The following is a 25,256-nucleotide window of genomic DNA, read 5'->3' on the forward strand; positions in this document are numbered from 1 at the left end:
TAAGTCCTCTGATTAGATTACCCCGTCGATATCAGTGGGCAGCCTTACTCACGCCATGGCGCTCAAAACAAACAGTTATTCAGCTCTGCCATTTGTTCTGGGAGGTGTTGGGCTGGGAGCGCAGAGGAGAGGAGAGGAGAGGAGAGGAGAGGAGAGGAGAGGAGAGGAGAGGAGAGGAGAGGAGAGGAGAGGCTGGGAAACTTCAGCCGGGCTACTGTACGTATGTGGGGCCTTGATGTGGCAACAATGTGTTCAGCGGAGGAACGGGTGCCGGACTGTTAGGTCACTTCCTTCCTACTGAGGCTGAGAAAGAGGTGGGAGACCAGACAGACCAAGAGGCTGTGGCCAGATACTGATTTCAGATCAGCATGCGGCTTCTGTCTGTTTGCGTGAGGGACGGAGGTGTAGCTTGTGCAGAGTAAAGGCCAACGCCAACGATCGTGGGAGAGTGTGTGTGCGGAGGTGAGAGACACCTCAGGCCCCCGTGTGAGCGCTGAATACACCCTGTGGTACACTGACACACACTCCTACACACCCATAAACCCACACACACACACCCACACCCACACACACACACACACACACACACACACACACACACACACACACACACACACACACACACACACACACACACACACACACACAGACGGACCATCTATTAGTGTTACCTAACTGAGCACTTGAACAATGACCAGCGGCTAAACTTCCTCGCTTTGTCTGCCTTCGTATAACTTCACAAGAGCTCTCAGACTGTTCTCACACTGACACACAAATACTTGTTTGGTTATCACTTTTACACACAAACACTCTCACGGGCACATGTACTCAGATCTGTAGAAAAAAAAGAAACCAAGCATAAGGATATTGTACTATATTGTATAGGCGAGTGTTGTATCGGATTTAAAGGACAAATGCTTGTTGTTCAGGAAAATAGGTTATAATAAATGCAAGGTAAACTTCGGTTTTATAAAACAAGCATTAAAGGACAAACCCCTCTATTTGTTTGCAGTCGACATTACCCACTGCCTCAGTGTATCAGAATTCGAGGGCCTGCACAGGTCAGTGAGAGGGGAAGTGTTGTCTGTAAAACTGCAATGGCCTCTATCACCCTGGACATCCATCAGCCATCTGAACCCTGGCAGAGAATCAGCTCCCACTCTCCTCCTGCTGACCCTCACCTCAGCAAAGCAGAGCTCTTCCGATAAAGCAGACACATAAGCCCACGTACACCCACAATCCTGGATCCACACCTCGATGGAAATCGCCGGGATGTGTTTACACAGGGGGGGAACTTTTACAACTGCATTTTATCTCAGCATTAGATTGTGAGGGATCTGCAGCCTGGCAGACAGACAGGCAGTGACAGAGGAGGGTGATGTGCCCTGTTGACCCTGGGCTGACCTTTGTAGACTCTCCCACGGGCCTACATATCGTGCTTCTGTCAAAAACTGGAAATCCAGTATATGATAAAACTGTCAGTTAAAACTACTGAATAAAAAGCCAGAACAGTATCTTTGCAAGTGTGGCTGTCATTTTCCACAGCGATGCAGACTACCTCTATCCACATTTTGATTCTTTTTTTTACTAATTAACTTTTAGTTACATAGCATCCATTTAGCCAGTGTGAGCTCAACATTGACTGTGTATAAAGAAGAAGAATGGATTTCAAACCTCCTCCTGCTGTACAAAGGTGAAGCCACACCATTTTCACTAACCAAAGAATACATTTAACTTACTGGTAAACACAGGAAAGATTCCCTCAGGTAGTCTACAGCAGAACAGATTCTTGTGTCAATTTAAAGCTGAAGTTTAAGGGCTCTTGTGTTAGTGTTAATGCATCTTTCCTCGTCTACACTGTGACACACGGCACTGCAGGAGCTGTCAATAAAGCTGTCAATCACAGTATGTTACCCTTTAGTATCAATCATCTAAATAAAACTCAGCTTTTGTTGATGAATCAACTCTTGATGATTACTATATTAAAGACTGAAACCACATTCCATTAAAAATGATTTGATATGTTTTGATTTTATAGTTATACCCATGTCCTATCTGTTAACATGATGAAGCTTAGGAACTATACTGTAGCAAACCAGCAGGGGGGGGGGGGGGGGGGGGGGGGGGGGGGGCGCTAAATGTTTTGGCTTCACTTTTGGGGAGCTTTCATGTTGTCCATTTTTTTACAGTCTATAGAGCGAAAGCAGAGTAACAAATCTGTCCAATGGAGACACTGCAACAGACACAGAAGTATAACAAAAACCCTCCAACAAGGACATCAGAAACACTGAGCTCCTACCAGGTATCCGTATGAAGGACCATCCGTGTCGAGGGTACATGGCCATCACACCCCCAGGGCATTGTGGGTGGAAGGAGTTGGCTCTAGCCTGCCATTCCGAAGCGAGTTCAGGGGAGCCGTAAAGGAAACACTGTTTGAAGATGGTGCCCCCACCGCAGCGTGTCACCCGCCACTCGTACTCTGCACTGCGGTCGTCACAATAACGCTCCATGGGAACTGCTGTCACCTAGGAAACCAAAAGAGAAGATAGGGTTTTTTTCATATTTGAAATGAAAGAATATTGTGTGGCAGAGAAATGCAAGACTTTATGCTGAGATGTTTGTTGTTTTCAAAGCCGAACATTTAGTGTTGTCTAAAAAAATGTTTTTATTTTGTTTGCATTTTGCTGTTTTTGATCAATTAAATGAAAACACATGACAGAAAAATATCGAGAGATCTGTACAAAAATACTGCATGGGCTGTTTTCACTGAATCAGCAGGGACTACGGGTGTGTGTGTGTATGTGTGTGTGTTTGTATAGGAGGAGGGCAAGAGGAAGCTTAAGAACTGGTGGCCCTGAGTTAGAAGCCCTTTTTTTAGAGCCTCTGTTTGTTTTAAATGCAACTGGAAACCACAGTGGTCACCCCACACCCCAACCACACACAGTCACACACACACACACACACACACACACAGAAAACAAAACACCAACACTTTGCAGATTGGAGATTTTCATTGTTGAAGACCTACAAAGGCAATGTGCACGCGGTTCCCTCTTCCCTTTCCACGACCACCCAAATGCTTGTATGTCTTACAAAGGCCAGCAATCACACACACTGTCCATTAAAAAAAACACACACAGGGGATTTGCAAGAAGAACTTTTGGGCCACTTGCTGCTCAAATATATACAGACAGACAGACAGACATACCCTGGGTGTGGCAGCTAGCAGGAACTTGGGTGGCGGTGTGAGCTGGCAGGGTCGTACCGAGGAGGTGGCAGAGCTTCGACTGTGGATAATCACGTCTGTGTGTCCGACGATGCCGGACCTTAAGGCTGTGAACACCAGCTCCTGAAACACACACACGCAAAGAAATCCACATTACTGACCAAACATCAGCAGGGCAGTAATTATATGTTAGTGGTAAAAATGTGCTAAAGTGATGTTTATTTCTAAAGCATGTTTTCTGCTGAACTGATTGCTGGTTTGAATGGGATTCATGGAAATATACCTTTATTCAATTATAGTTAATTTGAACAATCAGCATCAAAGTAACTGATGTTGAACAAGCTGAGTTCCTTCAGAGGTTACTGAGTGTAGCACTTTAAACTGCTCTGACAGTATATTTAAGTTTCATTGGCCACATGCCTAACATGGGATTTAAAATTCAAACCAAATGCTAAAATTGTTTCAGCAAATGTATGATTATGCAGCTTCTAGGATTTTTAGTGCATACTTTGAATTCCCGTCTAATCATGACTACTTTTCTTCTTCAGCCAGACGGACATTAAACATACATATATATTGAAGAAAGTCTGATCCTGAAGAGCATTCGATGAATTATTTAAGTATAATGCAGAGGGAAATGTCAAAGGTCATATTTACTTAAGTTCTGTGAATGTGTATGTATAGTGTGTGACTGCACTATATGATGGATACACAGTGCCACCTAATGGTAGAGATGATAAAATCACATCCTTTCTTCTACCCAGGCTCCGATCGTCTTCACCATGAGTAAGCAGCTACTCATTTCTCTACTTAACAAGTCAATATCTGCTTCAAACAGCAGCAATGATCTGCCACAGATACTTTTTTTTTTTTGGAGTTCAAAGGTTTATATCATTAAGGAGAGACTATTTGATTTTTCTCCACTTTGGACTGATTGAACAGTGTTACATCCCTATGTGAGAAAGGAAATGTTTCTGATTTATAAGCCACATTTTTGGGAGAAATTGTTCCAAAAATTATACATTTCTTTTTTTTAGAGTTTTTTTCACTTTGTAGGGAAACGATGAAGCAAATGCAAATATGGAATCAATGTTCCCTAATGTGTGGGTGGCCTACTGTGTGGGAGCTAAAGAGAGTGTAGTGATGTACTGTCGTTGAAGATGCAGGATACACAGATGGCAAAGAAGACAGGTTGACTTCGAATGGAAAAAATAATAAATTAAACAGAGATAGGAGGAAAATAATCACTCATTCATATATACCAAAACACCTATTAATCTTATATTATGACAGGTAAAGTACAACTGATTACGAATATCAGAAATGAAAAAAACGTGTACATGAGTTCGATTTGGGTTTCGACAGAGGGACAGAAGTATGAAGAGGGGCAGGCAGCCCATTTGAAGCAGAGCCCCAAAGCTGTATGAGGAAAAGGAGGTCTTCAGCATTGCCTTGTTCTCTCAATCCCTCAACAGGAGCAGCAGGATAGCTGAAGGCAACAGTGAACATACTGTTAAGTACACAGCCAGAGAGAAAGAGAGATGAGCCAAGCGGAGAGAAGCCGTGCTGAGTGCCAGCTTCACGCAGCTTCAAAAGAAAAATGAGCAGTTGAAAGAAGTTGCTCTAAACTGTGTGGGGGTGAGTGACTTTCGAGAAGCTGCGGTGGGAGTCTGGGGTCAGCGTGGTCGTACGTTATATACATCCAGTATTTGAGTCCCCGGGTGTCTGAATGTTTCTCTCTTGTCTCTGGCATTTTTAACTAGCTTCTTGGATTTTTCTGCTTCTTCCGCTCCTGATGCCGCTCCAGGGGGGAACCTAAGATGCGAGGCAGCTGCCTGACTAAGCGATGAGGCCAAGAGGAGGAAGAGGAGGATGGAATTACCCCCACAGCCTTTTTCTCCAGAGGACTTTCCACCCAACAAGTTAAGTGACATTTGGTAGAGGTTGGCAATTCGATACATATCTGCAAGGTGGTAGCTGTTCAGTGTGTGAACAATTGAACGGAATGTTGTATCCGTTTTCTTTTTCCCTTTTTCCCTCAGCAGAATGACTAAAACCTCTGTTGCCGCAGTGACCTAGCATCTGCAGGCTGTTCATGATCATCATCATGTTCAGATTTATTTATCTGAGCTGGCATCAATTCTTTGTTTCATCTCTTCCGGACCAACATTAGGGTTCCCATAGTGCCAAATAATACAAAAGACAAAAGAAACTGAGGAAACATGTGTAACCCTTCTGTTCCGAGCAGCAGAATCCAAAATAAATTAAAGACTCTGAATGCAGTTAAGAAGAACTGTGGTGTGCTACAGTTGTCCACAGCCAGAATAGGAACATCAACAATGTACTATACTCATTTCCAGATCACACAGCCTCTTCCATCCAGCTTCTGTTACAACTGTTAGTGCACTTAGAACCACGTATTATAGCCTCTAATAGGTGCTGACAGAACAGCCAAACTGGTTTTATACCACACATTATCTTTAAGAAGTAGGGAAAATGTGTGGTTTAAATGGCTGTTTATAATGTGTGTGTTTGTGCGTCAGATAAGGACGCTGGAAGTTGGAAGGATGACTTTAAAATATATATTTTTTGAAATGCAGTCATTGTTTCTTGGCCTTGAATTCATAGGCTCCTGTTTTCTTTTCTTGTAAACATAATTTTGTCCTCGAACAGAAGATGCATAGAGAGTCGCCGGTCTGCACAGACCCTACAGACTCACAGAAGGGAGGGAGGACAGTGTTGCTGGGTCACTGGCCTTCAGTGGGATTGGGTTGCACCCTGGATCCCAGAGGAGGGAGAGGAAGCCCGGGGAGGGGGCAGAGAGCACGCTGTGTGGCCAAACAACTAACTGATAGCGCAGGGGGAAATGTTCAGCATCCTCAGCGGCACATGGCTCACTAGTGGAGGACCCACATTTACAGCAGATGGCTACTACAGGGGGTTTGTGCACATAGAAGGTCGTGTGTGTTTTCATACCTGTAGGACTGAGCTTGTGTGCGTGTTGGGGAAACTTGTGGGTCTGTTAGGCCACAGAATAAGGTCCTTGCGAGACAAACACTTTTGATTCCTGGGCGGTGACCTTCCTCTGTCCCCCTCCGAGTCTCCGGTTTCCGCCTGACCCTCTTCTTCAAGGCCGAACAGACGTTGGTAGTGGAGCCGATATGCCGATTTGAGGGAGAGAAAAAGGGCTAACCATCTAAGAGAGGAAAAAGAAGGGAAGCAGGAAAACATGATTACATTTTTCAAAAAGAATATTCTGGAGATTCCTACTATTAGCATAACTATTGTTAAAAGATTGCCATTATATAGTGATAAAGCTTTCAGAGTGCAAAGATGACAAAAGAGCTGCTGCACATGTGGTGTCTTTCTAAGGGACATTTTGGACATCTGGACTTTCTGCTGAAGGAAATTCTCTTTTTTTTTTTACTACCCCAGACACTTCACGGACTTATTTGGAACAAAGACAAGGATAGTAACAGATCCCACAATGGGACCTTAGATCCCACCTCACTAAGGTGCCTTGCAACATGAGACTGGACATCTCTGCCGGTGACACGTCGATGAAGCGCAGGAAAGAGAAGCAGCTTCCTTTGTCATCACCTGGAAGAGTCGAAGTAGAATAGGAACAGGAATGAATGAAACATCAGATCTGCATGTCAAATAAAAATGACCGTCTCAGAGCTCCTTGTTTATTTACGCTTAAGAAAATGTCCTCACCTTTTCTGTGAAAAAGAGACTGCTGAATGTGACTTGGAGAAAAGGGAGACAGCAACACTTGAAGTAATCTGAAGAGGAAGGGAGAGACAGACAGGGTTACATAAGAGACTTTGAGAGAAAGAAGAAGAATTTGGATTTTCACTTAATGCCAGTGAGAGCCACATTTATGTTGCTAACAGCTCTAATTGAGATAATAGCCCTGTGTAACTCCAAAATCAGCAAATATCCACAAGAACTATTTTACTAGTGTTTAACTCAATCATTTCAATGTTAAACCTAACCCTCTCAAAACAAGGACTGTGGACATTATGATGGACCTATTTTCATTGGATTTCAGGCACAGTGTGTGTGTGTATCTTTGTAGGAGAGCTTACTTGTTTTTGGCCTGGTTGTGTGCGTGGATGAGGCCGTGCCGGTACAGAAACTTCGACATGATGTAGGGCTTGATGTACATGTGGAAAGGAGAGCGAGTTTCCTGGCGCTCGAACAAGTCGGGGTGGTTGCACACCTACACAAACGCACAAAACAGAGAAAACACTGATTTTGCTTCTTACGCCAATTCCTTGTGTGTGTGATTGTACGTCTCAAATTGAATCACCACCAATAAAATGTAGGCCTGTTATTAGTATTGGAACATTAAAATTCCCTTGAAAGTCGAGTTTTGATAATGTGATACTTAAAAATAGCCTCAAATCCTTAACAGAAATAACTCTCATTAATCATCCTGGTTGCAACATTTGACAAAATATTCAAAGCTCTTCTAGTTGCATCTCATTCTGTTTTTTTATACCTTCCTGAACTGCATGACCAGGTTCATGAGGGAGGAGGTGGTGCTGTGGGACTGTTGGGACGTGCCCATGGAGGACTGCAGCAGATCCTCGATGGAGATCTTGTTTCTCAGAGCCTGGTAGAGCAACCTCTGCCGAGACGTCAGCTGGCAGTAGGTCAGGATCTCGATCTGCAGGAGGAGAGGAAAAAAGAAAGCGACGTCTAGGTCACATCCAGATAAACAGATAGTATGTTGTCTCTCTCAGTGAAATTGTATTAAGAAGAGCCTTTATGTGTGTCTTCTTCAAACTGAATGATGAGAACTAAGGATGCACAGATTAAGAGAATCAGCTCCGATACCTTTACCAATGTTGAAAATAAAATAAAAAAAGGCACTAGATGATTCTGTTATCAATGTTTTTCTTTGATCAATTCGTGTTGCTCGTTTGATTTTAATTGTTAAGACAGGGACCACTTTTAAACAACATCATAAAACACTAGTGAACATTGTTGAAGTTATTCATCACACTATCTCTGAGTCAGCACAAATTCAAAGGTAAAACAGCCTTTAATTTAACCATCTTTCATATTAAAATATTTGTTTTGAAAAATAACTGCTTCAAAAACCTCTTCAGCTGACTTTATATAAAACAGACTGTATGATGCTATTTTCAATACTTAACTGCACAACAAAAACCCCTATTTAAAAAACAAATAAATGAACCCAGTGGCTCCCTAAGTGGGACCCGTTCACCCTAGGCGGTGGGGGTCAAAGTTAGGATGGGGGGGAGGGGGCAAGGCTAAATAAACATAATTCATACGGTTTTGCAATGCAAGTAATAACTGCCCTGAACAAAAGGCCTCGCTGAACAGGCCAGAGTGGGAACTCTTGGCTGTTGTCTAACCCTGGTTGTGTTTTACTCTGTGTTTTGTGTATGTATGTTCTCTGGTGGACAGTAACAGTGCTGTGAAAAATAAGCACTGTGACAATAAAGTTTAAAGTCTAAGCTAAGCATGGATAATTTCAGGTAAACGTAAGACTGACAATGAATCTACAGCAGACGTCACAACTACTGAAACAAAGACAAAGGGGTTGGGGGGGGGGGGGGGGGGGGGGTTGTGTTTTTCCACACAAAGTATGTTTTGTTTCCAAAAGCAAAAACCTGACAGTACGCTAACCATGGCTTGCCATCCTTAAATTGATCTAAGGCGACAGTTATGTATCTGCTACAGTTAGTGCCAAATTTTCAAAAATGCCCATATCTGTCGACAGGGCGAGTATCCACTGATGCTAATACTCAGCTCATAAACAGATTCAATCGTAAAGAGAACATAGAAATACTAAGAAACAATAAAATGTCTCCATTTGCCTGCACTTCAGAATGAAAAGTGACCAAAGGTTTTGTGAGAATATTCCATAAAAATGCAGCAAGTGGAACCTAGTGAAAAAGATTGATTCTGTAATAAATGAGGCCACAGTAAAGACAAATGATTCAGCATTACTGGCATGTTATTCCTCCATTCAAACATGTCACATGGGCTCAACAAGTAAGAATTTATAGGTGCAGAATTCATGTCCAGCCTGACCTACAGTCTTTAAAAACACGTCGAAATGTCTGCGTCTATCTCTTTTCTTGTTTGATGAAAACATTGAAACCCAACAATAGCAAGCCATAAAGAACCTAACCATGAACCACAAGTGAACTCCCCTGGTCTGCTGTTGGCTTCAACGTGCAGACAAAACAAGAGAAAGCAACAAGAAAGAGTGCAGGAGGAGAGGAAGTGGACTGGCAGTGTGGGTGTGAGGAGGGGAGAGAGACAAAGACAGATGTGTGGGAGCCGTGAACTCTGCCATTCCTCTGACGCCGCGTACGGAGCCTCCCACAGTGTGTGTGTGTGTGTGAGTGAGTGAGTATGTGTGCGATGTGTGTGACAGGCAGAGACCTCGAGTCCAACATCTGTCAAGAGGATCTGCCAGCACGAGCATCACTCACAAGCTGATTACAGTGCTGTGTGTGTTAATGAGGTGTACAAGGTGGGCAAACGGAGGAAGGGTGTATGCTCACACAGGAGAGGAAAGAATGAGAGCTGCACGTTATGGACTAAATATGATGCATATTTTGTATTAGATACATTTAATAAACTGTGGAATTTTACAACTTTGTGCAATCGTTCAGCAGAATCATAATGATGTACAGGCTGCTTCTCCTGAGAAGAGTGAGGATTCACATCACTTTAGTGAGACTTTTTTTTGTGCGTTTAAATGCCCAAGAAGAAAAGCTTGGTTCTGCAAACACAGAGGAACATTTTTTCCTCCCTTACCTTGTCTGAGAGCTCGTTTTCCACATCCTTCTTGATTCTCCTCAGCATGAAAGGCTTCAGGATCATGTGAAGTCGGGAAAGTTGGTCTGAAAAGAAAACATCAAACAATTATTAAGTTACAGAGCAAATTACATGCAACAGTGAGCAGAGATAAAATTTCAATGCTGGCACCAAAAAGATAGAATTTCCCTACAAAAACCATGATGTATTATTGGCTGGAAAATATGAACAAAAACACTGGGAAAAAAAGGCATCTGAGAAAAGTTGAACTCACTCTCGTCGATGGCAGACTTGTTTTCAGCGTGGCTCTCGATGTCCTTGGAGAACCACTCGTTAAACTCGTCATGGGAATCGAACAGTGTGGGCATGATGAAGTGCAGCAGGGCCCACAGCTGAGGGGCAGAGAAAACACACGTCAGTTCTGTCAAGCTCACATCAACGCAAACACACACACACACGCAAACACATGTTTCTCACCTCAGCCATGGTGTTCTGGATGGGTGTCCCGGTGAGCAGCAATCTGTTTCGACACTGAAACTGCAGCAGGATCTTCCAACGAACACTGAAACAGAGACACAAAGCAACATTAGTTCATCATCATTTCTTCTATGAAAAAAAAAAACATTCCTAAACTTAAAAATGCTGTGGCCAACTTTAAAATCTCAAAATGACTCTGGGAACAACCCCATACCTTTGATCACACAACTACTGTAGTCAACATCTTAAACTAAGATGAAGTGCTTCTCAACATATATCTATTCTATAAATTCAATTGAATCGGGTCTTTATGGGCAGTAGTTGCCTAGCGGTTATGTTGCTCTCCCCATGTACAGAGGCTTTAGTCCTTATCACAGCGGCCGTGGGGACCTTTTGCTGAATGTCACCCCCACCCCCCACTCTCTCCTCCCAACATTCCCCTGCCTCTTTTCAAATGTCCTACCTGATAAAGGCTAAAAAAAGACATAAGATGTGACATAACGTTGGGATGCATTTGACTGGATTGTAAGCATTAACAAAGGTTTTTAAATGATGGAAAAATTAGTAAAACGCCCCTGAGTGCAGGGTGAGTCATCATCAGGCATTTGAAACATTTGACAGGAAGAGAAAAAAATAGAGTTATTTTGATACTCAGATTATGCTTTCTTGAATAATACTTGGAAAGATGAATGAACATTTAACATACGGGATTCAAAATGCATGATTTGATTAGAGACCACATTAAAGAGAGTCGTCACACAGCAACATCCATGTTATTGTTTTACCTGCTGCTGCTCTTCAGTGCCTGGGCCTCGTCCAGAACCATGTACTGCCACTTGACCCTCTGAAAGTACTTGACGTCCTGAACAACAAGCTGGTAGCTCGTGATCACAACATGGAAAGGTGCGTTTTGTGTGTAAAGGGTTTTCTGTTGAACAGATCAAACACAGAGACAAAGTTATTTTGGAAGACAGAAGCTGCCTAAATAATCATGTGACTGAATAAATAATTAGTCATTAAATGTACCACGGATGATATTAATAATAAGTGGAGAGGCACTGATTAATGTCTTTATAACGTGACAAAAAGTTGTGTTTTTGTTTTACTTGTTTTTTTTTCGTTTACCTTTGTACAACCTTACCAAGAAACTGTATTTACTTTTCTATTTAATGTTCCTTTTTGACTTTATTTTTAATGTATCATGTGTGTCATCCTCAGCATCTCTTTCTTACCTGGCTCCAAAATTTCCTGATCACTTTGCGATCATGAGGATTCCCCCAATACGGCAACACCTGGGGGGAAAAAAAAAATGGAAAAAGTCCATTGGCCCGACGATCAGCAACATTAACGTGATCCCTTCTGTGCGAGTCCATTTCACCTTGAAGCCTGAACACAAACTTTTCTATAACACTTTAAAATTCACACTGAGCGTCGTAACAAAAACAGAGCTGCGGTGATGTTCCCCAGAGGAGGCATTCAAACATAGCATCATGTATGAATCACTGCCTCTGTCGCTGAGTTGTTGATGTGAAATGTAATGTGAAAAGATTTGCACATCATTACATCACTCATCAGACGCTGGTATTCCATTGTTTCCAGTCAGTGTTGCTTTTGAGTGTTCAGGAAGCTTATCTTCAATTTTTGTAATAGGCTCTTTTCACAGCTCATTAGCAACGCAGACTGTCTGAGAGAGATTTATGGTCAAACTTGAGGAGCAAACAGGCATAGTTGAACACAAGAAGGAGTTATGTAGAGTATAGAATAGTGTGTGTGTGTGTGTGTGTGTGTGTGTGTGTGTGTGTGTGTGTGTGTGTGTGTCAGTACAACCATAGCCAACATGTTGATATGTTTGATAAATGGAAACAGGAAGAACACTTTGCAAGGAAAGCCACAACAATAAAAGTATTAAAAGCTTTGGAGTTGTGTTCTCACGGGCTATGCTAGTGCAACACTGCCCCCTAGTGCACAGTCGTGGATATGATTGCAGCTTTTAGCCATCAATTCTACAGGAGATTGTTTAAAGAATGTCTACAAAACGGAAACACAGCATCGGGTTTAATACAAGCGTTTCTGTCAGCTTACTCACTCATCAGCGTCGTTTTGGATTCTCACCTTGAATTTAGGCACAAAGCGGGTGAACTCCTGGTGCCAGTTGTTGAGAGTGGACGCAGGAGAGATGATGAGGAATGGGCCCCAGATGTTGTCTCTCTGTACACGAACAGACAATAGAAAAGTTTGTCAGATGCTGCAACACGCTTTTTCTGTGTGTGTGAGTATGTTTGAGCAGTCATAAACAGGAGGCTGTGGTGGAAGAGAGCATGAATCTTCTTGTCAGTGGGTAGTTCAACACTGAAAAGCACAGAATTCCACATCATTAAACTCTCTTTATCCTGTGTGTCATAAGAGATCTAAAGAGTTCCCATGTCAACTACTTGCAAGAATGAAGCAAATCATACGAGTTATCTTTCAAGGATGCAGCTACTCAAAGACGCTAGCTGTTTAATGTGTTGTAAATTTGCAAACGAGACAATTAAAAATGGCATTGATCTGTTCTGCACATGTTTAAATTTACATATTATCCCTGCCCTCAAGTTCATGTCTACACTCATGCACTTTAACTTATAGTATCACTGATTGCACATCTCCCTATGTCAATACTGTCCATTTACGACTCTGTTTTTGCACATGTACATTTAATCTTCCTATTTAAGACTAGTAATGCTTAGTTAAATCCTGGTTGTATATATTCCCATTCTTAGTTTTCATATTTTTAGTGCTTATTTACTTTGTATTTAATATTATATTGTGTTTAGATTTGCTAACATTGTGTTTTTTACTCATATTGTGTGTTGGATAACCTGCTGCTGTAACGCCACAATTTCCCAGTTTGGGATCAATAAAGTCATTCTATTCTATTCTATTCTATTTTAGAAGTTTGTGTGGGAAAGAAACTCTCTTACCTCTGCCAGATGTGCCAATAGGGCGATACTCTGGACCGTTTTCCCCAAGCCCATCTCGTCTGCCAGGATTCCATTGATCCCCTGCAAAGAGAGAGAAGAACACAAAGGACGAAACAAATCATTCAATGTGTCTGAAAAAAAAACCACACACACACACGATAATGGAATATGCAAAGCTGTACAGCAATATAAAAAATACAGAAACAATGAAATATTACCATCATTCATAAACACAATCAAAACAAATCTACAAATCCAGACTATGTCATGCAGCACACAGATGTTTGTACCTGCTCATAGAGGTTGGCCAGCCAGTTCATGCCCTTGAGTTGGTAACCCTTGAGTTTGCCATTGAAGATTGTGGGCTGAGGAATCTCTTCACCCGCATGGATGGATGGGTTGGCAAGGCTGTAGCTCTCTCCAAACCCAGAGCCGGCACCTGAAGGGGCACAACTAGCTGTGTGCAGCGATGCACAGCGACTGTCCTTAGCCTCCTCATCAAACATGCGCGTCTGCACAGGGAGATCGTAGACATTAACAGAGTACAGACAGGGTTTTTTTTTTTTAAGTGTACGTGCAGGTCGAGCGGCAACTTCGAGGGTGTGATTGCATCCACTTACTCTCTCTTGATGAATCAGGTAAGCTTCTTTGGCATTCCTCAAGGCCTGCGACTTGTAGTGTTCACTATCTGAAATGACACATACTGAACTAGTGAATAAAGCAGAAGATTCTGATATCTTAACACATTCAATTCCCAGACGTGAGCACTCAAATATGCAAATAAATATGATCACAACTGGTACATTTTGCATTTATTTTGTCACTCAAAGGGGACTTCAGTACCAATTGTAAGCCAACTGCTCCAGTAACAGAGTAAGCATACCGTAGTCCTCCGGTCCCATGTTGACCATCACTCCTCCTCCGATGTCAATTTGTCTCTGCGCTGCTTTGTCTTCCAGCTTACTCAGAATTTCCTCCTGAGCCGTGTCTCCCTCTGGGCCCCCAATGCTTGCTTTCCCGCTCATGAAATGAGCATACAGCTCAGTCTGTGTGATGAGGAAATTCAGTTTACGCTGCTGACGCTTTGCCTGCGAAAGATAACGTGGAAGGAAAAACAAATTACTTTTTACATCTTGATCCGAGAAGTAAAAACGCAATTAAAAACTTTTTTTTCAAACACCGTCATTTCCGTTCCACTTACCTCTCTCATCTCTTCGTCTAGTTTGCGTTGCTCCAGCGCCTCCTTCTCTGCCCTCTTCCTGTGCTCCTTTTCTACTTTGTCATACTTCTTCCAGTAGAGCATCATCTCCTTGGTGAGGCGGCGAGCTCGGGGTAATGTCTCCTTGCAGTTCTTCTGGGCCTGGATAGCCGCCCGCCGTACCTCTCTCATGCACTGATGAGCCAACTGAGAAAATAATACAGAGCATCAATGTTGGGCTTAATCTATGATTTATATTTGAATAATAATAGACAATTAAGAACTAGAGTCATAAAACTACCAGTAACAGAAGAATGTGTACCAAAGCAAGTATATTTGACAACATTATCTTAAGTATTTATGGATAAAAACCTTTAAAAAGTCATTATAGTGAGTCCACTTAGCTTACCTTTTTAGCATTGGTTAACACCAAGTTCTTTGCAGAGGTCTTCTGCTTGAAAGTCTGCATTAAAGGCGTACATGGAATAATTATGAGTAATAACCACAAAACATGGCACTGGACACTTTCCAAAATACCATCTGTTTTTATTGAAGAGCACACTAACCTTGGGGATCTCCTTTTTAGCGATGGTTAGCCAGACTTTACGTCTTCGTGCGTTCAGCTGCTCAATGGTGAGATGTTTCTTTTTCACCACAGGCACTGGAGCATCATGGGAAAACTTTGCAAAGATCTTGGTGACATAAGGGCGCCCTTCATCCAGAAAGTCTCCCTCGCCACGTTTCTTCTTTTTCTTCACCTTTTTTAGTTTGGCTGCAAAAAAAAAAAAAAAAAAATCATCAGCGTGAGATCCTGTTTTCTATTCCAGTTTTTTTTTTCTTCATTTTTGCCTCTTGACATTGAAAAAATAATTCCTTAACAGATTTCTGACATATTTTTTGTGACTTTACCTTTAAATTTCTTCTCATCTTTGATTTTCTTCTTCTTCGGGCCCAGAAGGTGGCGCTGTTGCTCATAGAAGGAGTCATGAGTGGAAAGGAGACCGGTGCTATAATACTGATATTGATGAAGCTGTAGGGAAAAGCACAAAAATATATAAACAATAATAATAATGATGATATGACTTCAACATATGTGAAGCATATTGTTGTTATCACGACGCACTGTGTGTGTGTTCTTTACCTCTCGGTCAGAGTGAAACTTGCTCTGATGCTGCCTGGTGAAGCGATGTAGCCTTAGCATGTCATGCAGCTCCTCTCGAGACAAACAGAAGTCAGAGTCATCTGAGTCCGTGTCCGAGTCTGTGGTGTCGTCACTCAGCAGGATATTCTGCGGGAGACAGAGGAAGAGGCATGAGCTCAAAGGGAGTTGATGTATACTGTATGAAGGTATATATGTTGCCTAAGAAAGTAGGTAGAAATAGCAAAGCAGTGGAACGTTCTTAACAATGTGATTGTTTGTATTGTGTATTGCAACCGCCTGAATACTCTAATATGTAGTACAAGGGAGAAGATTTGTAAAAAAAAAAAAAGTACCTTCAGCCATTTCCTGTTCTTCTTGAGCTTGGAGAAATTGTAAAAACTAGCTTTGTCTGCCTTTTGGTCTGTGGAGAGAGAAATCCTCGTAGGATAAATGTGCAGGAAAGAAATCTTCCCTGAACAGTTAAATAACCCTGAAGGGGGTGATGCACTTCAGTAGTGAGTAGTAATCTGTGAATAACAGTGTGTCTGTATGGATCTTACCTTTACCTTGCAGCAGAATGCCGTTGAGGGGCTTCCCCTCTGACAACTCATCCCTTTCCTCACATGGCTCAGTCTTCACTGTCATCGCTGTATGCTGAGTAGAGGGGTCCAAGGAAAGCCCTGACCCCAATTCACCATCGCTGTCATCACTGTCATCACTATCATCACTGGAACATGTGAAGATTTCAGTCAACCCTTTGCCTATAGCAACAACTGAATGTAAAGCACTAGACTATATCCAAACATGAGCTGTCTTTAAATCACAACATCTGGTGTCACTAGTCCGAAATGGGAATAATCCAAAGTCTAAAATTGAAATAGTATTGCCCTTTCCAACTCTACTCTGACAGTACCTGGTTATGTCTCGGTTGAAGACGACGGCAGTCTGGCGCAGAAAACTGTCCAACCTCAGGGATCTTTCCAAGCGCTGCAGGTAAAGAGGTTTGGCTAGGCCGGAGCTCCCCGATGATCCAACCTCCAGTCGGCCACCCTGCCCCGACGCCATGCAGCACAGACAGCTCTGCCCAGCAGGGCAGCAACTTTTACTGGAGAGAGAGAAGTGAATAGAAGAAAAAAAAAGGGATAGGCTTATGTCTCAAGGTCAGAAAAAGCAGCACAGGACACAGCTTACTGTGGGATGGGTAAGGCTCCGCTCTTAGATTGCAATTCACCTAAATCTTGGCAGGAACTGAAGGTATGAAGTTTGATACATCTTACAGGATCTTTTTTTGAAAGATGTAGGCGTTACTCTCCTTCTAGTCTGTTCTAGTCTGGTTATTCACCATTCAATCACTGTTTACAACTCAAATAATGTCCAAGTAACAAAAAAAAGGTAATTAAGTCAAAATATCAGACGAGTGTTTCTGAGTACGAGTATTGAACCAACATAAGAACGACAAAAAACAACATAAACAGCTGACCTACCTTCTCAGTAAGGGATGCCATTGTTCTTTATTCCAAGATGAAAGTTTCTACAAAGGATAATACCCCTACAAAATAAGAAACCCGCAGTTATACACTGCTAGACATAATAATAAGAAAATTACAGTAAGTGGTCTTTAACATGTGTTTTGTTTCAAGGAGTTTATTTTATTGTGCAATATGGAAATCTGAGTATTACACATGTGTAGGCTATTTGATTTATAAAATATATACATATTTTCTTAAGTTATAATAATAAAGGAAATGACAGGTCATGCAACACTACTGTGAAAAACATGTATATGATTTACCTCCATGTTTAAGATGCACATGGAAACTTTACTATTTACTAGAGACAAAAGGTACGTAGAGGTAGGGCTGGGAAATATATTGAGTTTTTAAGATACATCGATATATTTTCAAACAAGATAAAGGGTAAGACAATATCGTTAATATCAATATAGTTTAAGTTGCATTAAAATAACATCATAGAGGTGCCAGGTCACCTTTTTCTCATCTCAATGATGATGACTGTCTGTCCCTCTTAACCCTGCTCCTCCTCTCTCTCTCTTTTATTGTATTTAAGGAACATTTTTATTTTATAATATTACTGTTTAAATTCACAAACAAAGGTAGTTTATTTTTCCACGTTTTCACTGTTAATAAAATACATATCGATATATATCCAGTATCGCCATTCAGATAAACAATATCGAGACATGAGTTTTGGTCCATATTGCCCAGCCCTATTGTAGAGGATGAACAAAAAAACAGTTTAATTTTCAAAGTTTACTTTTAATGGGACTTAAACTTGCATTCGTATACTGTTTAAGATATCTTTTCATTTTTTTGAGTGCTTGTATTGACAGTGAAGATGGTATTGTAAACTTCAATTAGTTGTTACCACTCATTGTATTTTTTACTTGACTTCCTGGGGCAACTCCTTCGCCTCATGTGTTTGAAAGACAAATTTAAGAATAAAGAGAGAAAATGAGTGTGGCCTTCTTAAAGATAAAGCTTCCTATCCTTGTTAGCACATGAAGAGTAGCCACAGTCTGCCAGCTAACCTTGGGTTGTGGACTGTAGCCTCACAGCTAACGACCGCTAAGCTGCCCTGCTGAGGAAGCGCAGGCTGAGTTACCTCCGATCAATGATAGTAAAAGGGTCAAGCTGGTGGTTTACGCACACTGACAGCCTCCTGGCATGAGTAAACCTCACTAAACATGTAAATCTGCCTGTTTTTGTTGTTCATAAAGCCTTTTTGTTGCAGGGCTGCAGCCTCCTTGCTACCTCTTGTCTAGCTTTTCATCACAGACTTTTAGCTTCTCATGTATTAAAAGCATTCTGTGTGTCCTCTCGCTCCATTAATATGAAGTATTCAAATCGGCCCCTGTCTCTTTAAGGCCACCACCTCCCCGCCTAAATAGTGTTTTAAGAACCGATATTAGTAGATTGTTAATAGTTTAACAGGCTAGTCGTGATGCAAGCGACAGCAAGGCCCGAGGCCCGCGGCTCTCGTACCCATGATGCGGACCCGAGCGGGGGACTTGGTTGAACGAATGATCCCCCATGTTTTAATTCTCTCCCTCCCGGCCATCTTCCCCCATTGCTCCTTCGCCATAACATCCACCACGGAGACTCTCACCTCAACCCCCGTGTCCCCCCTTTTCGCCTCTCTCTTCGCTGCTGGCCGACTCTCGGTTCTCTGACTCCAAAATGGCGGTTTCAGGCGCCGAGCGAGTCTGTGAGCTTTGAGTCGGCAGCAGCAGCAGAGAGGCGGCCACTTTCTGTTACTGAGAGAGCAGAGACACGACGCCATGGCGAGGGTACAGCAAGGAGCAGGCGTTTTAATCAATCACCGAGAGAGGGATGCCCGCAGTCGCTGTCTCCGAGGACATAATTATGACATAGAAATTTAAGCAGTATCGTATCTTGAACGGTGAGGTACACCTCCACTCTGTGTGCCATTTTGGACCTTATGTGCACTACTTATACACATGAATCGATGAATTTCCGAAGTTGATTAGTAGCGTCTGCTCACTGCGAAGATTACCGAGCAACGTCTGACGTCATCAGAAGGGAACTCCTTTTTAGGTATAGCAGAGGCAGTTAGATACATATTAATATTAACCTTATTATTTAGTCTATGATACAAATAACATTTTATAATTATGATTTTACTCATATGAAAAGTGTTCACTGAAGTTTTTTTTAATATGAATGTAATTCCTTTGTATAATTAAAAAAATAATTGTCAATTTATAGTGACTATAAAACATTTTATTTTATAGGACTTATTTGTTCCCCACGATAATGCATGTTTGTCACAGTTGTGTAAACTCAAATCTAACTTCTAAACCACAGTTTTACACTATAATGAACTTATTCACTTATATATGTATTGCATATTTGTCATACTTCAATTCCATGATCTCCAGATTTTTTTTACATTCTTAAGCAGCTTCAGATTGACTCCTGAGCCACTGTGATGCAGGTTATTCATTATTCTCAGTTCAATCAATAGTTAAAATCATTTGTGAGATATTTATTACACTTCAAACAACCAGAATAAACAGTCGATCAATACTGACAAGCCTTAATTGGCCACAGTTGAATTTTGAATGGATGAATAAATGCAGTTCCTTATTTGCCCCTTATTCACTGGAAGATGAACACAGAGCTACACAAAAGAGCAGATGAACTGAGCAAAGAAATCACAGAAATGGTCTAAGTGCAGGTTATGTTTCCAAAAGACAAAATAAGTGCATGACCTAATGAGTTAATTGTTGTTTGGTGCAGTTATATCCGATTACAGCTTTCAAATCCTTTTCTGCCATATTAATTAGAGGATCCAGCACATTGTACACACTGTACAACCCTTGCTATTCTTTACACCCCCCCGACCATCTTGTACCATTGCCAATAATTCCAACTGTCTACTTCACATTCCTGTACAAAGTGCAAAGGTCTTTAAATGAGCCTCAAATACTGCCAGCAAAAAAAGTGTATACAACTGAAGCTGATGCAGGTTTCTGCAGTAGGCACTTCCAACAGGCAATCAGGTTAAGTCTGTTTCCACTGAACTAGTCAGTACTACTGATGATGCAGTTTCTTTGACGTATAAATGATGGGCTGTCTTGTCTTTTCACAATAAAAGTTGAGGAGGTCTAATTCATAACCAGCTGGATTTCTCCTCCTCAAACTTCTGTGGATCAATAAAAGGTTTGTCGATGGTCTTGATCATCAGATCGCCGCAGTAAACGCATTCTGACGCAATGATGTCATCGATGTCAGATTTGATCTGCTCACGGCTTGTGCCTGCATTGCCTTTTCCAAGACTGGAGGTGTCTCCTTCGTCCTTCGTCACTGTGCGGAGGCGTGACTTGGAGGATTGTGTGGTTGAAGCCAGCTTTTTCTGCAGGTCTTCCAGACGACTTTGCTTATAAACCGACAGATGAGGGGTCACTTCCTGAAAGGCAGACAAAAAGGACAAGGATGGAATTAATACATATGAATAAATGAAAGGTACAGGCACATACTAACAGTAAAAAAGCAGCGTTGTTGCAGTGACGGATTGTTACCTGGAAGAGGCAGTCATAGTGGAACATATGGCCACACAGGAATAGATAGAAGGGCCTGTTGAGTAATGGGAAGTCACAAGCAGCACACTTTTCTTGGGAATCCACAACACCATATTTGTTCCTCATTTCCTGAATGTCTTCTCTAATACGTTTAGCGCTTTCTGTGGCCTCCTCCATTTCCTGCTTCAGCTCCTCGATGTGCTGATTGTACTCCTCCAGGGAGCTGCAGATAGCCTCCTAAGAAACCATAATCAATAGAAAATGAAGAAGTGCATTCATTTCAACAAACATGCTATGTTCATTTGCTTTTTTACGTAAACCAAACACTAAGCCAACCTTTTTTTTTTGTAGAGGGCACCAAGGTTAACTTCTATAGGTTAACTTCTTTCCACAATTTCCCAGTTTGGGATCAATAAAGTAATTCTATTCTATTCTATTCTAGTCAATGACACCTGGAGTCAAACAATAGGTGTGCTGATTTTTTGTTGATAAAATGACTGTCAGAAACAAGAAACAGAAAAAGGAAATACTTTCTCCCTCACCTTAAAATGGTCTATGGTGACAAAGTCTGGGAAGAAGGGCAGGATGTCTTCAATTTTGAGCAGATTGCAGCTGGACAGACAGTTCATGGCTTTCTTCACATCTTTCTCCTCCTGCACCACATGCCGAGCAATTTTAAGCCAAAGCTTTTTCCTCAGCTCCTCATCGTCCTCAGGCAGGTCTGCACAGGACTTGGCCAAGTCTACATCCACCTATGGACAATAATTACAATGCGAGTTAGAGACATTTGTCTGTATAAGATTTAAGATAGCAGGAATCTTTTATAATAACCTGGATTAATATTTGTACATGATTAAAAAAAATACAGACGGATGCGTTTCAAATGTTATGACTTACTTGTAAAGCAAGATCCACCGCCTCCTCGTACAGCTCCATAATTCTATAAACCAGGACACAGGCCCGGAGGTAGCCATGTTCTGCACACAGTCTGAGGGCATACTTCAGGTCATAGTGGATCTCTGAGGCATGTGTTCCTGCCTGCTCCAGATACCAGAGCAAAGAGTCTGACTTATACTTGGCATAAAGAGACAGCAGGTAGTTGTGTATGGCCTCCTCTGTCACTGTCAGCTCGTACACACAGAACTCCATGTAGCGGATGGTTTCGTTAATCTGCTGGGTGCTTCCCATCTGGCTGTAGTTCATCAGAGCCGGGATTAGCTTCTTTGGGTCCAGTCGCTTGCCCATTTGAATCCATGCATCCACCACTTTTTTGGGAATGTGCTGCATGAGGACCGGGGAGAACTTGTAGAAAAGCTTTTGATCACAATGCTTAGAGAGGACCTCCAGAGCGGCACTGTAGTCGTCGTGTTGGCAGTAGTGGGATATTACTCTCTCGTAATCCTGCATAACAACTGAGAAGTAAACCATGTCATCAACATTGCCGTGGCTGGCTAGCAGGTCGTAGATGGTGCTGCGGTTGTTGTACAGGCACTCTTTGTGCTTGGAGTTGCTCAGGAAGTTGCGAAATTCCTCGCGGGTCTCCTGGAAAACGAGGCTGTTGCCGTCGCTCTCCAGCTGGCCGAGTCGGTTCAGGTAGAGCTCGGCAAGCCAGGTGACCAGCAGGGTGATCTGCGTTCTCTCACCCTGTTTCAAATTATTCAGCTTCTTCAGCAAGAACTCCTTCAGGGCTTCTTCTTGTTTGGCTTCGATAAACTTGAGCGCGATCTCCTCAAAGTAGTTCTGAGTCAGTGCGTAGCATTTAGCGCTCTCAATGTAACGTTTGTTTTGGAAGCAGTGCTCTGCCTCCTTGGCCAGCACCATGTCCATGCACTCAGGCCGGTCTCTGCAGTACTCCTTAGCCAGATCAAATTTACTCATGCTCATGTACATCTGCCACACGTCCCTGGCCTCGCGCTGGACGTGGTACCTGAAAACCGCCCGCTCGGTGTAAATCCACACCAAGCCGCCAATTGGGTCTTTGATCATTCTCTTAAGGGTGCCAAATTTATCTGGGAACACATCCTCATAAACCACCTGTCCATTCAGGGTGCAGATGGCCTTTACTCTGTCATGGAGCAGCAGCAGGAAGTGGAACTGAGTCAGCACAATGGAGATGGGCTTGTTGACACTTAGATCAATGTCCGGGGTGTACTCCCATACCTTTTACAATGCAAGGAAGGGAAAACAGAGAAAAAATGTGAAACATAGAGTCAGAACAAAGGTGCATTTTGAGAGGGGTAAACTACACTTTAAGGAGAGAACCGTAAGCATTACCTGCACATCACTCAACAGGGAATCAGGCCTGACATAGTCCAGCTGACCATAAAGAACTCCATTTCCCATCATCCAGGCAAAAGCCTTGGGGGAGTTTCTGAGTTTCGATGTGTAGAAGGTGATCTCACTGTAGCCCATGTTGGCGGGGAATTCCTGGAAACTGGGCAGGAGGTCCTGGTTCTGGCTGAAGATGGAGCTGAAGCCCTGCTGCTCGGACCCCTCAGCCACCTTCCCCACGAACTGGAACAGGCGTTTGCGGGTGGTGGCAATGATGAAGTACTTGTTCTCCAGGCCCCGCTCCACCTCCAGGCAGCAGACTGGTGCAGGTTTCCCATCCTCCTCCAGGGAGTGGACCTGTCTCAGGTGGAAAATGTGTTGTTGTTTTTTTTTTTACAGTTGGACTCACAACAGATAAATCAAGGATGTTGGTTATTTTTTCAGAGTTTCTATTGATTACAGATGTATGGAAAGACCTCAAAGTAACACCAAACTTATTATACCCCAAAAAATTGCCGTTCTTAGGGCAAAGATTTGTAAGCATGACCAACATTGCATCAAAACTGGATAACACAAGCTAAATGCTATAAAAAAAAACCCTCATCAGCCTCTGACCTGTCTGAAGAACTGATCTGGATTGGTGTTGAAAAGGCTGCCCTCAGTTGTAGAGATCTCCGCCTCAAAGATGATGCCCTGGCTGGTGCCAACCAGAATGGGTCCTGTGTTGGTCTCGTTTCCCAGCAGCTTGTTCCAGCCGATGCTTTCGATGAGGTGGCCTCTCCAGCGGGACAGACTGCGCACTTTCTGGGTGTTCCTGTTGAGGTACAGACACTCGCTGGTGCTCAAGCTGATCAGCAGATGGGAGCCTGAAGCATGATAACGAGGAGGAGGAAATACTTTCTGTAAATAAGCCATACAAATAACACTTCCAAAGTAATCCAAACATTGATTTAGAAACATCTGGTGTTTATTTTTGGGGCTTGCTGTCTCTAAATCGGTTTTATTTGTCATGATAAAAATGGAATAAGTATGATATTTAAAGAAGCACAAAAGGCAATATGAACAATATGCCATTTCTGTGACTTTTGAAATCTAATTAGGATATAGTTTTCTCACCAGTGGGGTCCAGGAACAGTTTGTGCACTTTGCTTTCATCTTTCCTTCCTAAGTCAGTCTGATTGGGCTGATCAGGCTTGGCCAAGTCAATCCTATACAGTGCAATACAACATAAAACATGAGCATCAGCATCTTGTTTAAGACCAGCAAACAAAAGATAAACATCACTAATCACAGCAAAGACTATCAAGTGGGTCAAACTAATCAAATCAAAACCTAACAAGCGATAGTGAGCATGATCACAGTGTTATGATAGTGGTATTTGCCTCAGCAGAGTGTCCTTTCCCAGACTCATGCACAGCTGATTGTTGCAGACTGCGAGATGGTTTATCTTCTCAGGGGGGGTGAAATCGATCCTCTGCTTGTTGAATATCGGCTTCTCTTCCTCCAGTCTCACATTTACAAAACCTGGCGAACGAGTACAACTTCATGTCAGCAAAGGCCTTCAGTCCACATAATGACTTCGACACTTAAGCGTGTGCTTGTACACTCCTCAAAAGCAACTACATTGTTATTACATCCCTGCAGACAGGGCGACCTACCTGAATGAGTTAAGCCGATGTTTGCAGAAGACAAGCGGCTACGCTGCTGCGCACTTTGCCTGGTGTTTTGCGAGTCCTCATACTCGTCAAGAATTGAAGCCATTGTTGAACTGACCTTGTTTTGCCTTAACACGCTATCCGTAAAGGAGTAATGAACAGATAAAAACAGACTAACGACGTAGTTATCCTAAAGGGACATGGCTAAACAGCTACCCAGGTTTCACCACCGCCAGCCGTACAGGGCGTACAAGAGGAACTTCCTCTCGACTCTTTTACCTTAACTGAGAAGCAAATAGCGAAATACACGAATAGCTAACATGTGATTATATTATACTGCAACCATTCATGCTATAACTACAACAACTAGCCTAGCTGCCGACTACACAACACAGGGTGGACCCGGAGAATCAGGTGACACACGGGATCATGTGACCACATCTGTTGTAAGTGTTGTAA

The 25,256-nt window shown here is 42.4% G+C and overlaps 2 protein-coding genes and 1 long non-coding RNA gene across 6 annotated transcripts in view; 1 reads left to right on the forward strand and 2 right to left on the reverse strand.

Annotated features, from left to right (window-relative positions):
• ino80 (INO80 complex ATPase subunit) overlaps positions 1-19,117 on the reverse strand; it is a 38,169-nt gene extending 19,052 nt beyond the window's left edge. The window contains exons 1-27 of one of the 4 annotated variants that reach the window (XM_061052376.1): positions 18,936-19,117; positions 17,294-17,358; positions 16,723-16,914; positions 16,376-16,536; positions 16,163-16,230; positions 15,810-15,956; positions 15,578-15,698; positions 15,235-15,440; positions 15,078-15,131; positions 14,672-14,875; positions 14,354-14,558; positions 14,091-14,158; positions 13,761-13,982; positions 13,471-13,551; positions 12,623-12,718; positions 11,743-11,802; positions 11,296-11,438; positions 10,511-10,595; positions 10,308-10,425; positions 10,034-10,119; positions 7,734-7,901; positions 7,318-7,451; positions 6,944-7,011; positions 6,733-6,826; positions 6,203-6,422; positions 3,209-3,349; positions 2,300-2,525 (exon numbers count right to left, since the gene is read on the reverse strand). In XM_061052376.1, coding sequence (XP_060908359.1) covers positions 2,300-2,525; positions 3,209-3,349; positions 6,203-6,422; positions 6,733-6,826; positions 6,944-7,011; positions 7,318-7,451; positions 7,734-7,901; positions 10,034-10,119; positions 10,308-10,425; positions 10,511-10,595; positions 11,296-11,438; positions 11,743-11,802; positions 12,623-12,718; positions 13,471-13,551; positions 13,761-13,982; positions 14,091-14,158; positions 14,354-14,558; positions 14,672-14,875; positions 15,078-15,131; positions 15,235-15,440; positions 15,578-15,698; positions 15,810-15,956; positions 16,163-16,230; positions 16,376-16,536; positions 16,723-16,874 — 3,328 coding nt within the window. In that variant the 5' untranslated portion in view covers positions 16,875-16,914; positions 17,294-17,358; positions 18,936-19,117. Of the gene's footprint in view, positions 1-2,299; positions 2,526-3,208; positions 3,350-6,202; positions 6,423-6,732; positions 6,827-6,943; positions 7,012-7,317; positions 7,452-7,733; positions 7,902-10,033; positions 10,120-10,307; positions 10,426-10,510; positions 10,596-11,295; positions 11,439-11,742; positions 11,803-12,622; positions 12,719-13,470; positions 13,552-13,760; positions 13,983-14,090; positions 14,159-14,353; positions 14,559-14,671; positions 14,876-15,077; positions 15,132-15,234; positions 15,441-15,577; positions 15,699-15,809; positions 15,957-16,162; positions 16,231-16,369; positions 16,537-16,722; positions 16,915-17,293; positions 17,359-18,935 lie in introns of all 4 variants that reach the window. The other 3 variants (XM_061052375.1, XM_061052378.1, XM_061052377.1) reach the window with 3 other exon arrangements.
• Positions 4,345-7,608, forward strand: LOC132985159 (uncharacterized). Its single transcript, XR_009675025.1, has 2 exons — positions 4,345-4,864; positions 4,990-7,608. It is a non-coding gene; the product is annotated as an uncharacterized LOC132985159 (long non-coding RNA).
• Positions 19,118-19,820: 703 nt separating the features above from the next.
• On the reverse strand, positions 19,821-25,216 carry vps18 (VPS18 core subunit of CORVET and HOPS complexes). Its single transcript, XM_061052379.1, has 9 exons — positions 24,801-25,216; positions 24,525-24,666; positions 24,259-24,350; positions 23,758-24,008; positions 23,146-23,499; positions 21,769-23,031; positions 21,414-21,623; positions 20,872-21,108; positions 19,821-20,759 (listed from the first exon to the last, which is right to left on the reverse strand). Exons 1-9 carry the CDS (start codon positions 24,901-24,903, stop codon positions 20,463-20,465), a joined length of 2,949 nt encoding a protein of 982 aa, XP_060908362.1. The 5' UTR covers positions 24,904-25,216; the 3' UTR covers positions 19,821-20,462.
• Between the last annotated feature and the right edge of the window lie 40 nt (positions 25,217-25,256).

Source organism: Labrus mixtus, chromosome 12, assembly GCF_963584025.1.
Source record: "Labrus mixtus chromosome 12, fLabMix1.1, whole genome shotgun sequence".
NCBI lineage: Eukaryota > Metazoa > Chordata > Actinopteri > Labriformes > Labridae > Labrus > Labrus mixtus.